The sequence below is a fragment of the Mus caroli genome, unplaced genomic scaffold (assembly GCF_978045245.1).
Source record: "Mus caroli unplaced genomic scaffold, Mus_caroli_1 scaffold_2, whole genome shotgun sequence".
NCBI lineage: Eukaryota > Metazoa > Chordata > Mammalia > Rodentia > Muridae > Mus > Mus caroli.
The window spans coordinates 164908436-164922335 of NW_028227257.1; the positions used below are offsets into that span (position 1 = coordinate 164908436).

Below are 13900 nucleotides of genomic sequence, written 5' to 3' on the forward strand. Positions count from 1 at the left end.
TACTTTGTAAACAGGATCAAAACCATAACTCTTATTATTCACCAAAGTGAACTGATTTCCATAAAATTCTGAATATAAATTTAATACACACCATGAAAGATTTCTCTTCTTCATAGCCCTTGTGGCTTCCTAAAATCAGTATGCAATATCTCTTTGTTTATTTAAGGGGCAAGTGTCAAATCCAGAGTCTTGTGCATGTTTGGCATGTTCTCACGCACAGAGCTCCAATTCCACCATCCAAATTCTCCCTCTCAGTTTCTATGGTAATTTTACTAAACCTAAAATTATTTCAGATTCTAATCTTGTTCATGAACTAACTCTTTGACAATTGATTACATGTATATAATATGCTCATTACATTCATTCCTGTGCCCTCTCTTATCCTGTACCCTCCCTTACCAACCCATCCCTCCTCCCACCAAGACCCCACTCCATTTCCATATTTTTTATGCTCTTTTTGTTTTAGTTTGTGACTTACTGGATTTAGCCAAGTGTAGCTGAATGGGGATGGATATGAACAGGAATAAGCATCAAGAGGCTACATCAATAAAGACAATCACATCTTCTCCATTATCACTTAAACACTATTAGCTCTCTATGGTGGCATGAAGTGTCACCAGTGTTGACTGAATGTTTAAGGGCTCAGTCCTATACAGTCTCTGTAGAGTTCAGTCTTGTAAGCTCATGAGTGCCACAACCGTGTTATTTCCATAAAACAGAATCTCACACGTTTTCTCTTCATAGTCCAGCTCAGGAAGACTCTATGTGCATTTTATTTGTTGTGCTGTTGTTGTTTTGAGACACTAACATTTTTAAAAATGCTATTATATTCCCATGGAAATCAGTTGGAGGAGCCATAGTAGATCCAGATGACTTTATAAGAAGGATGATACCCCTCGATAGCTTAAATCTCATTTTACTGGAATATGAAGTTTGCTAGTACAATATGAGATAATTAAAAGTAAGTATCAATAAAGTAACTAATAAAAGCAAATCCCAGAGAAGATATCCCTCACACAGACACCAAATAATAAAATACCACATTCAAAAGAGTACTAGGGAAATACTCCAGGGAGAACTTTATGTTTTGTATAAGTTTCTACATTCAAATGCAAGACTAACACAAGGGTTATTTGCTACATGGGTCTTCCTAGGCTTCATTTCATACCTCACAACATCATAATCCAAAACCTCCAACTCAGCTTATGAACCATGAGCCACACAGTTGTAAATGATTCAGTTAGATGAGGTCTTTGACATTCAGGTCAGGTCTTTTCCATCAGTGCTGGTGCTCTTGAGCAAAGCTCATGCTTGAAGAAACAGGAGTGAGTGTCTGCTAGAGCATGCATTAAAGCAGTGCTGCTTAGAATGCTAACTAGATTCTTAAAACAGACATTCTTCACACATGCACTCATGCATACACACACACACACATACACTCACACACACACATGCACACACACACAAGCATACACAAAACTTCCTTTTAACGGCTGCTTTAGCTTGTTATAACTGAAAAGTGTTTGAACTAGGTCTTGTTAATATTAATATTTACTTTATTGCTTTGTCCCCAAACTCTGTCACTTTATTATGCTAAATTAAAATTCTGATGGAAACATTCAATTAGTAATCAGGAAGGAAATGCATTCATATGTCACATTTAATAAGCAGTTCAATGTAATCATACCTTGATCAGACTCATGAGCAGCTCAGTCCTTTGTCATAGATTTAGGGAGCCAGAATGTCTATTATTAGTACTCACTAATTACTTGAATGAGAGAAAATGAATAGTTGCTCTCCTTTCAAATGTACAAATAACCTCTTTCTTCTCTTTGAAACAGATGGGAAAGGAAAGAGCAAAATGAGAGAAACTTAGTTAACTCTTATAAAAGGAGGGACTGGAACTGTGATCTGTCACTGCATTCCATGTTCCTGTGTCCCAGCTGATCAAACTCCATATAGTGTGTAGCCTGCAGGAGCTTCTCCTTGTGAGGAATGTGGTTTCCTCTAGCTAGGTCAGAACACTGTCTTCCCTGCCAGAGCTTCAGAAAGCTCTGCAGCATCCTTAGCCAAGATCCTACCTTAATGAGAATCTGAATGGATCCTGTGGCTTTTGCAGATATGAAATACCAGAAGCTCATAGTGCAGGCAGCGCTGGATTCTTGCCATGTGGCACTCTTGAAGTGGGCTTTGTCACCATGAAGACCCACTGGGGTAGCCTCCAGATACATGAAGTGACCTAGGAATAAGGATGAGATTTAAATAGGAGCAAAAGAACAATGAGGGGATTATTCTAGCTTTTTCTTCTTAGATGAGTTTTTTTTTTTATTACATTTCATGTGATCTAGCTGCCAAAGGCATTTTCATCTGAAATGGATAATAAATCTAATAGCCTTGTCTCTTACTCACTGGCAGAATAATTCCCAGCTCTGTGTGATTTTAGCAAAAAGCTTCACAGTATGAAGTCTAAATGATCTGACAGATATCTATGCCATAACATCAACAAGATAGTAATAGGAATCATTTAATGGACTCCATAAACTGCCTAGTATTATGAAAGTGTACAAAGACTTCCATGTCTAGTCACCTGTTAAATATTTTAAAAAATATTGGGAGTTTTAGGCATAACATGAGAGGGAGGACATTTAATTTGATTCCTGTTATGAAACTACAAAGTGTATCATATATGTCAGATGAGTGGGTAGGTCTTAGAATCTGTGGCCTAACCCATCAAATCTATTTTAGGAACCTATGAAATCTCAATGTTGAGATACCATTCTCCTATTTTTGTACTGCTCAGGACTTAATGGTCCTTTTGTTATCTTAATAATGTCTTTTGATTCTTAAGTGTTGCATCTGACACCAGATGGTAAATACTTACTATAAAAATAGTCCATGGTAAACTCTCTTACAAATGTAGTCTTGCAGTTATAGTTTCACAGTTTTTCAGTAAGTTCCAATCTCTTTACCCATAGGGTTACTTACATTCAGCCTCATATCTTCTGTTATGTACACTGAGCAAACTTTACTATCTCCATTTGAAAAACTACGAAGCTGAGCTTTTGAAATATCAAGTGATTTATTTGCTAATGATCAAAAGAGTGTCCAAATTCAGGGTAATTGATGACAGATGACAATGTTTTACTTAGAAAAATTATCTGAGAGAAGCAATCACAGTCATTTAATTACAGATCCTGAAACTGGAATTAGTGCTAGATTGTGATTGCCCTTATTATGGCCATTGTTTGGAAATGAAGATAAGGAAACACCATGCTATTAAAGAGGACCCTGGTCAATATGCATGGGATCTTTGAAATGCATTTCTTATTTGTCTATATAATTATTGTCTCTGACAGAGACTTACTGTAAGCTCATCCTTTCTAGCTCTTTCTTAACCCTGGCTGGTTGATTTATCTCAGTCGTTCTGGTTCAAACTCCTCTCCAAAGTAACCATTTCAATGTGACTTCTCTAGACTTCTCAATGAATTGCCCTGCTTTGCCTCAAACAAACTTTAACAATTTTTTTTCCTAATCTTCTTCTTCTTAATCTCTGGTATCAACTGCTCTGCTGACCTGCACTAAACTGCATAAACTCAAAAATGAAGTCAATTTCACTCCATTGCACTGAACTCAACTGACTGAACTGATTTTGAAACCAGAGATCGGTATGCTTCTCTCTCCTGAGTACTGAGATTAAAGGCTTCTACCACCACGGCTTGACCACATAAAGCATTTATTTCTATGGAACTTACTCTGTAACAGACTGACTTTGAACTCAGAGATCAGTTTGCCTCTGTGTCCTGGGCTGAAAGGATGGTAAGGGCTTGTTTATATTCTAGTCAAAGCAGCTAGATTATAATTCCTCTACAGAATCTAATAAAAAAAGAACTATGGCAAATTATATTCCATATATATTGCAGAAATTGATGTGAAGATATAGAATGAATAATCTATAAGTGAGGGATTTTTGAGACTATCAGAATCTAAGGTAGAGACAGGGAAGACCAGCTTCTTCCTCAAACCCTCAGAAGGAATCAGTGTTATCATCTACTTCGTGTTGGATTTTTTATTTCCAAAACTGAGATGGTAGTAATTCCTACACTTTCAGCTACCTGGTCTAGGTGCTGATAAGAACTTACAAGCTAGAGGTTTGGTTCAAGAGCAGTCTCCTGGCCTGTTCTCTTTAGCTGCTACTGCTGACAATGAGGGAGCTGTTATGAACATAGGGCAACAACTGTAGCATCCTCCAGTCTTGAGCAGGCTGGTTCAAACCTGTTCAGCCATTGTGAACAAGACCACCTAGGGTGGAGTCTGTTCTGCTACCTCTGCCATTTTCTCCTAGGTGCCACTACATGCTGGGAGACTGAACCTGTTTTCCTGATATTATCCTGACGAAAAGAGATCCTGATGTGGTGGGGGATGGCATCCCCCCTTTTAAAAGCTTGTACTCTTAAGTAAACTTGGGTCCTTGATCAGTATCTTTGTTATGGTCTCATTATTTCTCTTGCCATTTTCTCCCATGCAGCCCCAGCCTCCCTTTCAGGAACCTGGTTCGTGTAGCTGCAGGTGGCTAAATGTGGTGCCTGAACAGGGACCTGAATAGGAAGGACCGACTGAGGGAACACTGTCTTGGTGGAGCTCCACAAGAAGAGTAAGAAGAAGATGTATCCCTGCACAGTAAACAACATACAGCATTAATATTAGCGCTACAAATGTCATCTTTTGAAGGCTGTTGATCACAAGGGTGCAAAAGGATACAGGCTAGACTGAGTCAGCATTGGCCCAGCACTGATATCAGCTAGGGGTTGACAGTAGAAAATGGGAGTGAAAAATTCTAAACAGGCATTTGTTCACAGTCAAGAACTGCATCAGGCAGAGAAGTAGGGCTTAAAATTATAAAATAAAAAGAGGGGAGAGGGGAGGAGAGGGGAGAGGAGAGGAGAGGGGAGAGGGGAGAGAGAAGGAAAATGGATTTTGGAGCTCTCCCAGGGACAGAGGGAAATCAGGAGATGCCGTGTTCTGGCCCGTACAGGAGACACCCTTAGTTCTGGTTACTTCAAGTACTCTAGGTTCTCTGTATTGTCTGTGTTTGGTGCACCAATCTGTCCATGTGTTAATTCATGTCTGTTCTTGTTTCGTGTCTGAATGACTATTGGACTATGTTTCATGTTGAAAAAAAATGGTTAAAGCTTTATCTGTTGGCTATCCATTTCTTGATTCAGTCTCAGTTTTCACAGTGGAGGCTGATAAAAATTTGCCCCTCACCTTAGCCAGGAGTCAAGTACAGCAGGATAGGTCTTGCTGAAAAAACTGTTTTTGTTTGTTTGTTTGTTTGTTTGTTTGTTTTTTAAAAAGGGGTCTGCAAGCTTCTTAGTTATAAGTCAAGTAAGCTGACAGTTGTTTCATCCTAGAAAATTCTCTGCAATTGTGATTATTGGGTTCAGCAAATGACAAAGTGCTTTTTAATTGAAATTATAGCTAGAAAAAGAAAAATTCTCTGATTGGTCTAAATTTATAAGATTCATGTAGCTGCTTTATTTAGTTTCTGACTGGTCTTAAAGGAATAAATATGTTCTGCATGACTTAGTCATACAGTATTGGCTTATAAGTTATTGGGTATTATTAAAAAGGTGTAACATTGGTAACAAGAAAGTTAGCTTAAAACTGGTAACTCAGGGTTGGAATAATTTTAAACAACAGCATGTGACATAAGCCAGCCCAGGAAACTAGGCGTTTAAGGATACTTCTAAATTGGGATAATATTTTATACAATTCTTATCCTAGAAACTAGACTTATAAGAAATAAGATTTAAACATGTCTCTTTAATGAAACATTAAAATTTGTACTGTCATGCATTCATATGTGCGAATTGGCAGCCAAACTTCTTAATATGAAAGTGATGTTTCTGGTATTGATTTTTGAGAAAATAAATTGTTTAAAATTAGCTTTTGCTTTCTAAAAGTTATGGATATATTGTAATATTGCAAAAGAAACTTAAAAATTCTGGAATCTCTCCTCACTGCAAGAGGAATAATCTTTGGGCCAGGACTCAGGTAGTATGCTCAAATTAAGAAATATTTACATTTGAGTTAATGCAAAGCTCAGAGGAGCCTCAGTGAGGCTTGTGTGGCTTCTCTTTTGTTTTGCAAACCCTGCCTAGGGAAGTTCTTGGGACCTAGCCTCTGGGGAATTTTTTTTTTTATGCTAAACAACATTCTTACAGATCTATCCAGGGTTGATCAAAATAAAGTTTAAATTTTAGATTTATGAAAGGTCAATGAGGCTGTAGAATTTATAGAGGCATTACAATCTGGCTTGCCTACTCCATATAGAATTATTATAGATTTGGAAGATTGTGTTTTTTTATCTTTGCATTGTAAGGGGTTTGCTTCCAGTGAGCTTGTGATCATTGGAAAGTTTTGCCTCTAGCTATGGTGAATAGCCTTACATTATGTAAGAAAAAAAATTTTTTTTCTTTTCTGTTTCTGCTTCAATACAAGAAGGTAAGACTTTGAATCTTTCCATGTATATTGTTTCTTAATTGGAAAGTAATTTATTAGCAAATGCCTCTGAAGGGAAGCTTACTTCAAATCTTTGCTCTCACACAATGAGCTTTAATGTTCTGGGGAATAGCTGTTGCTCCAGAAAAGATTCAGAGGCAATATCTTTTTAATACTTAGGGTCTTAGTTATCCTAGAAAAATTGTGGTACAGAAGATTTAAGAAAGAAAAGATGATTTCCTTACTTCAAATTATTTTCAAAAGCTTCCAGGAGATGTAAATTGGCTAAGAACTCACCTTAAGGTTTTAAGGTGATTTAAGCCTTTGTAGATGTTATCAAGGGAGATGCAAATTAACTGGTGAGAAACAAAAGGCTTTGCAGAAAGTAGAGTAAGCTTTTATAATTAATTTTCATCAATTGTAATCAATGGTAATCAAGTATTATCTGCTTATTTTAGTTATTATTACTCAATGTGCCAAAGCAATTCTTTGGCAAAAGAGAACATTAATGTAAAAATCATCTTTCTTCATCTCCAAGTAAAGTTGCAACATCCTATTATGATGTTGCTATGGTGTAATAAAGAATTGTAAGATAAATTCATGAAGGCATTTTAGAAAAACAACAAAAACAAAAAAAATTGTCTTAAAAACCTGACGAGGCACCTGCTCCTTGTTCCAAACAGCAATTAAACTGGTTATTGCAGAATACTGATATATGGTCTATTGCATAGCAAACTTTTTAGGTAAAATTGATAATCATTATCCAAAGATAAGTTTTTAGAGATTGCTTCTATGCATGCTTTTGTATTTTCTGTAAATATATGCATGCATGCATCCCATAAAGAATACATCTACTGTATTTAAAAACTGCCCTTCTATGGGAGTGAAGTATATGTGATTGGATCACATGTTTATTCTTTTGAGTTTCCTCCTGCTTCAGCACAGATAATTAAGTTGTGTGCTGTAGCCAGTGTTTTAAAATGTTGAAAAATAAAGCTTTAATTTGTATACTGATTATATATATATATATATATCAGGGCTTACAATTGCTTGAAATTGTTAGTTTCTTAGATACTATAAATTCTCAAATTTGCAATTGTTTATGCATATACAACTCAAGTTAAGAAAAAATACTGTTCCGGTAAAGGACTGTAATTTAAGGACATGTAGGAGCTTATTCTAGATTGCCTGAACAATACAGCTTAAGGTGATGCTATGCTAGATTTATATTCCAGCCAGATTATAGGCTTTACACAAAAATAAGTGGCCATATAAACTCATTGTTTACATCATCAATATAGTAATAGCTTGAGATAATAATTTGGTATTTGTAGAGAATGTGCATGTCAAATTGTAAAGACTTGTTCTCAGTGTCCTCAGTTTCTACCTGTTCCACAGAGTGGTGTTAATTCTTGAGGACTTATATTTAATCAGTTATTGCAAATGGATACTCATACTTCTGATTTAAAAAAAAATGTGACTATTGATACATTTTCAGGTTTTCTAGTTGCAACTGCTCTAACAAGAGAAACAACTAAAAGTATAATTAGTCATTGTCTATGTTAATCTTTTTTTTATGCTTGGTGTTCTAAATCAATCAATATCAGAATAAAACAGATATTGGAGCTAGCTATTATAGTCAAGTATTTGAGACGTTTTGTCAACAATTTAACGTTACCCATGTTACTGAGATTTTTAAAAAATAATTCTCAAGAACAAGGTATTGTGGAAGTTTATAAAGTATATCTTCTTAAAAAACAAAGAAGGAGAAGAATTATATCCCCATGCAGATTATTTAAATCACACTTTTTATTTTTAAAATGTTAAAATTTGGATGTCAAAGAACTTGCTGAGTGCCTTATAGTATCTTAAAACTAGGTGGGATGAAAAGGATCTACTTATTGTTATATGCCATGATCCTGAACAGATATTTTATATGGGGAAGAGGGCATACTTGTGTTTTTTCCACCGAATGCTGTAGGAGCATGCCAGCTGCCAGAATGATTGATGTGACAAGCCTGACTTGTGAGCTTGCTGAGTGCCCTGACAATGGTGACAGGAAAGCTGTATTGGGTATATGTTCTTGAACTACCTTTGCTTTCCCTTGTCCCAGATTAGACAAGCTAAGCTGCCATGCTTCAAACTTTTTAACCTTATGGGACAGAGAACATTAGAGACTGTGGAAACTGCCTTAGAACAATTATTCAAAAGGAGGAGTTATAATGACTCTTCTCTTTCCTTTAAGTGACCAGGTATTCTAACTCAATCATGGACTGGCCTAGTAATAAATCCAACATTAGAGATTACTATTATGAAGAGAGCTAAAAATCTTTATTAGCCAGCAGAGTTAACTTGGAGCATAGCCTATTTACATGAGAAGTAACAGATTTTCTGTTGATTCTCAAAGTCACCTCCCCCACACTAGGAGGCCAGAGTTTAGGCTTGTTCATTGATAATTTGTGACTGAATAGAGTACCTGGACTTTCCCACAGACAACCTTATCCTCTTGCTTTTCAACTTTCAGCTTTGTATTTCAAGCAGGTCAGTTACCTCCATGCAGGCTTGCTTTCAGCAAGCACAGATGGCAGACATTCATTGATATGAAGAGATGCATTGAGTGCATATTGTGGCTTTGTTCTGATTGGGAAAAAGGTGTGCAAGGAGGGCTGGCAGCCAATGACGGGCCACTGGGTCTATGACTTATTTTTAATCTAAGACAGTAGCATGTGCCAAGAGGTCATGGTTTGTTCATAATAACATCATAGAGCCTTGTTTGTGCAAATAAACACAAAGAAGTTTAACATGTTCTCAAGGACAGATAAGAATAAGTTCATTGAAGACTGCAGTCCTAAGACAGGCACGGCCACCAGCCACCATAATTCCCAGGCAGGACCATGGAGCATAAGTAAATTTTATGCCCCAGTCCAACTAATTTGTATTACATAATTAGGGAGGAATTACAGCCTCCCCCAGCCTTGAGCAGTCTGGCTCAGACCTGTTCAGCCACTGTGAAGAAGATCACCTAGGGTGGAGTCTTCTGACCTAGATAGGTCTATTGTTCTGCTACCTCTGCCGGTTTCTCCAAGATGCTGCCACATGCTGGACAGCTGAACCTGTTCTCCTGACACTATCCTGACGAAATGAGATCCTGGCGTGGTGGGGATGGCATCCCCTCCCTTTATAAGCTCAGACTCTTAAGTAAACTTTGGGCTTGACCAGTATCTTTATCATGGTCTTGTTATTTCTCTTGCCATTTTCTCCCATGCAGCCCCAGCTTCCCTTTCAGGAATTTGGTTTGTGTAGCTGTGGGTGGCTACAAACAACAGCAGCAGCAGCAGCAACAACAGCAGCAGCAGCAGCAGTAGCAGCAGCAGCAGCAGCAGCAGTAGCAACAATAGCCACCACCTAATAACTTACCATGTTCATTTCCAAGTGTGTGGTCTTTGGGAGGTCGTTGGCTTTTATAAGACCCAATTCCTAAAACCCAATCGAAGTTTTCAGCTAGGGAGTTCTTCCAGCCACACCAACCTTTCTCAAAAGTGCAGGAGCCACCACACTCATTCTCATCACTGTTATCTCCACAGTCATCTACAAAATTACACCTCTGCTCTGGACTGTAGCATCTGCCATTCTGACACTCCTCATAGCCCCGTGGGCAAAAGCCTGGAATAAAACACAAATGGAATGCATGGTTATTCCATACTCATTAAGAGTAATCTAAACTACAAGAATGGTTGTACATAATTTGCTCGAATGGTCAGGTTTATTTAAGTTAAAAGAAATGTTTATGAAATTTCAAAAAAAAAAAAAAACAAAACTCCACTTTGTGCACTGGCCTTAAATTTGATCTCTGACTCTATAATATAAAATCAAAATGTATTTTTCCCTCTAATTTTTGTTTTGTTCTGGTGTTCTTATTCTTATTGGGATTTGTTTGTTTGTTTGTTTGTTTGGGGAAAGAGTGTTGCTCTGTTGCCTAGCCTGGAACTCACTATGTTCCCCAAGCTGACCTGGAAATTTCAAAGCAATCCTAAGGCTCTAGCTTCTTGAGTGCTAAGATTACCAGCATGAACCAATCACTTTTCTCTTCCTTTTAAACTCTTAGATACATGAAAGACAAGATATTAAGATTAATCCTTACTTTATTTCTAGTATGGGCACACCCATGTTTGGAATGAAGCTGCATGGTGGTTGGAAGTTGGTTGATGTTTCAGGCCAATACTGAAAAATGCTCTGGAAACTACTGTTATAGTCAGAGTCTTGAATATCTTTCAATAGTTTGTTCAGAAGAATTAGTCCCCATAAAGGCACTATTGCAAGACTGCAGAAACTTTGAGTCAATATATAGTAGGGAATCTCTGTCACTAAAAGTCTGATCTGGAATGGAATTGTGAGATCATCCCTTCTCTCCCTCTTTTCATACTTGATCAAATGATAATAGTTACATGCTGTCAGTTATGATCTGACTCACCCCTACATAAAAGCTATGGAGCCAATGAATCACCACCTGTATCCTCCAAAACTCCGAGCCAAAATCAACGTTTTCTCATTATAATTTTATTATCTCAGACTTTTTTTTTTTTGTAATGACAAGAAGTATGCTACAAAAACTTTATATTTTGACAGTGATGGTCATGAGGAAAAAGCAGAAGGTAGGTAGAAAGTGATATAGTATGTAGCAGGATAAAAACACTGTCCTGAAATCTTCCAACAATTTCCTGCTGTGTAGTCCTGAAATACCAAAGTGAAGGTGCCCAAGTCAACAGGCTTTACTCTCCAGAGCATCTGAAGATAAATGGCAACTATGCATTCTGCTTCTAACAGGACTTCTTTTAAGTGATTAATTTCTAATACTTTTTCTTGCAATAATAAATTAAGCAATTTTTATTTGGTTCATATTAGTAGATTAACAATAAGATAAAAGTGTTAATACTTAGTTATGAACTAAATCAAAAATCACAATGCCAAAGCTCTTCAGGATACAAAGAAATGGAAGCTATTTATATTAACTTACTCACTTATAAGATGAGAAAATGAAAGGTTATAGATGCTACAGGATTTGTGATTTTCTTTTTCAAAACAGAGATTCTATTTAGACCCAGCTGTCAAGTCTTCTACATTATGTTTTGAATGCACTGGGTTAGATAGGACAAAGTTCTACCATGACAGGACATACTACTGAAAACTGGCAGTATTTGGGGTTGTAAGACACATTATTACTGAGAGGCTAATTAGAAGTTGAGAAATCAATACATTATTTTAGTTTTACAAAAGATGGTACTTACATTGATTCTGCCAACTTCAATTTATTTAGAGGAAAAAATAAAACCAATTCTTAAGATGATTTTCTCCAAAGCAATTGAATCAAAAGACACAGTTATGAACAGAAAAACATTAAAACTTTAGTACATTATACAAAATCAGTAGACCTAATATTTTTGGATAGGGATTAACACTTTCAACTTTAAAACAATAAAACTACATAAATGAAAAGTAAAATTATACAACTATATAAAACTATATTTATAAACAATCTTTACATTAATGAAGAAAATGTCAGTGCGATAACATAATACATTCCATTTATGTGATGATACACAGTGGTCTTGTGGAGTTCAAGATGACCAAAAGACCACTGAGACTCTATAAAGATTTTAATCACCCCAATTTCATTTAAACTGCTGCTGAGCATATGTCCCTTAGTGGGAATGTGGCCCAGTTAAAAGGGAGGGAGGGAGGGTAGCTTGTAAAGCCATAAGCCACAATTCATTGTTTCAGACACACGCCTAGAAGAAGAATAATGCAGAGTCTTCTGCATTCCTGGAATTATCTTAAAAGCCTCAGGTGGTTGACAGGTCTGGCCTTAGTCTTCTAAGATGGTTGCTCTTGTTGAAAATGAGGTCCTTAGAAGCTACATTCTGCACTGGCTCTGGGTTCTATGAATCAGACTATTGTTCATTCACATTCATGGGGGAGCTAAAGATTGATATTAAGCTTGTAGAGCCTGTAATGATAATTTTAACTGTTGAATATATATATATATAATGTGTGTGTGTATTTGTGTGTATGTACAGTTTATGATACAAGGGCCTAACACCAAGTGTATATATATATATATATGTATATATATATGTATATGTATATATATATGTATATGTATATATATATATATATATATATATATATATATATATACATAATGTCCGACATAGCAGTTGATACACTACATTTTTTCTTCTTTATCTTGATTCCGACAAAAAAAAAAAATCCCAACCTCATTATGTGTATACACACACACACACACACACATATCCCAACAGGGTGACAGGGTCCATATCTGGAGGCTCACCAGTGAAATGGCCAGGTAGTTCACATAACCTTTAGATCAGGAACACATTGTATAGAAATTTATGATTGGTCTATGTTACCAGAGACTAATTTTCCAAATAAAATTGTACCAATTGAAGTATTCTTAGGAATACTTTTACAAGGTGGTATAACTATAGTATAGTAGCTCATAAAAATCTGGTTTTGATAAAGGAAAAGAGAAATTATCAACTAGTATTATTTATATATTTTCCAGTTATTTTATGTGGTTGTGATTTTTTGTTGGAATCAAGATAAAGAATAAAAAATGTAATGTAAGTATTAACTGCTATGTCGGACATTATGTCTGTTGATTAAATTCATCATTCACCATCATGGCAAGGAATTTTATTTTTAAAAAGGAATAAATTACAACACTACAGATACTTCTGTGTGTACTTTAGGTATCTGACACTTCATCTTTTGTCAAATCTCTGGACTTTCTTTTCTGAATGTGCCAGTTTGGTAGATATTCTTCCACCTATTTGTGGATAGAATTTCTATGCTTCTAGTTACTCAGGCAAAGATATCTTAAGGAATTCTATTGTAGTTATGAAACATCTTTTGGAATTCAACTTGACTACTTACAGTCTTTAAGTTTAACCTGATTTTTTTTCCCATTTGTCTTTCATATCTAACACCTGGAATGCCCTGTTAGTCCCACAGATGTGAGGACAAAGACCATTGACCCAAATCATGGGCAAATTAATTAAAGCAAGCTTTTTTATTCATGTACATGTGCTATCTCTTCCTGAGGTATATTTCAAGATATCAGCATTAGACCTGGGGAAGATAAGGGTGTTGTTTTGTTTTTGTTTGTTTGATTGCTTTGTTTTGTTTTTCTGGCTGAGGAGGAGGTGATTTACAAATGGGCGACTTGGCAGGCAAATAGACGGCATTACAGAAGCAGAACATAAACATAATGAGTTGGTTATAATAATCTGTTGAAACAAAAGCATTGTTGCAACACGCTCATGACTACAGGGTCATAATGGTTTCCCTTTCCCGGAACAGGAAATATTGAACCATTTGT

At 36.3% G+C, this 13900-nt stretch overlaps 1 protein-coding gene across 1 annotated transcript in view; it reads right to left on the bottom strand.

Annotated features, from left to right (window-relative positions):
* Malrd1 (MAM and LDL receptor class A domain containing 1) overlaps positions 1 to 13900 on the bottom strand; it is a 745053-nt gene that overhangs the window by 320317 nt on the left and 410836 nt on the right. Inside the window, exons 26-27 of the mRNA XM_021156265.2 lie at positions 9919 to 10164; positions 2082 to 2239 (exon numbers count right to left, since the gene is read on the bottom strand). Of these exons, the coding sequence (XP_021011924.1) occupies positions 2082 to 2239; positions 9919 to 10164 (404 nt within the window). The remainder of the gene's footprint in view (positions 1 to 2081; positions 2240 to 9918; positions 10165 to 13900) is intronic.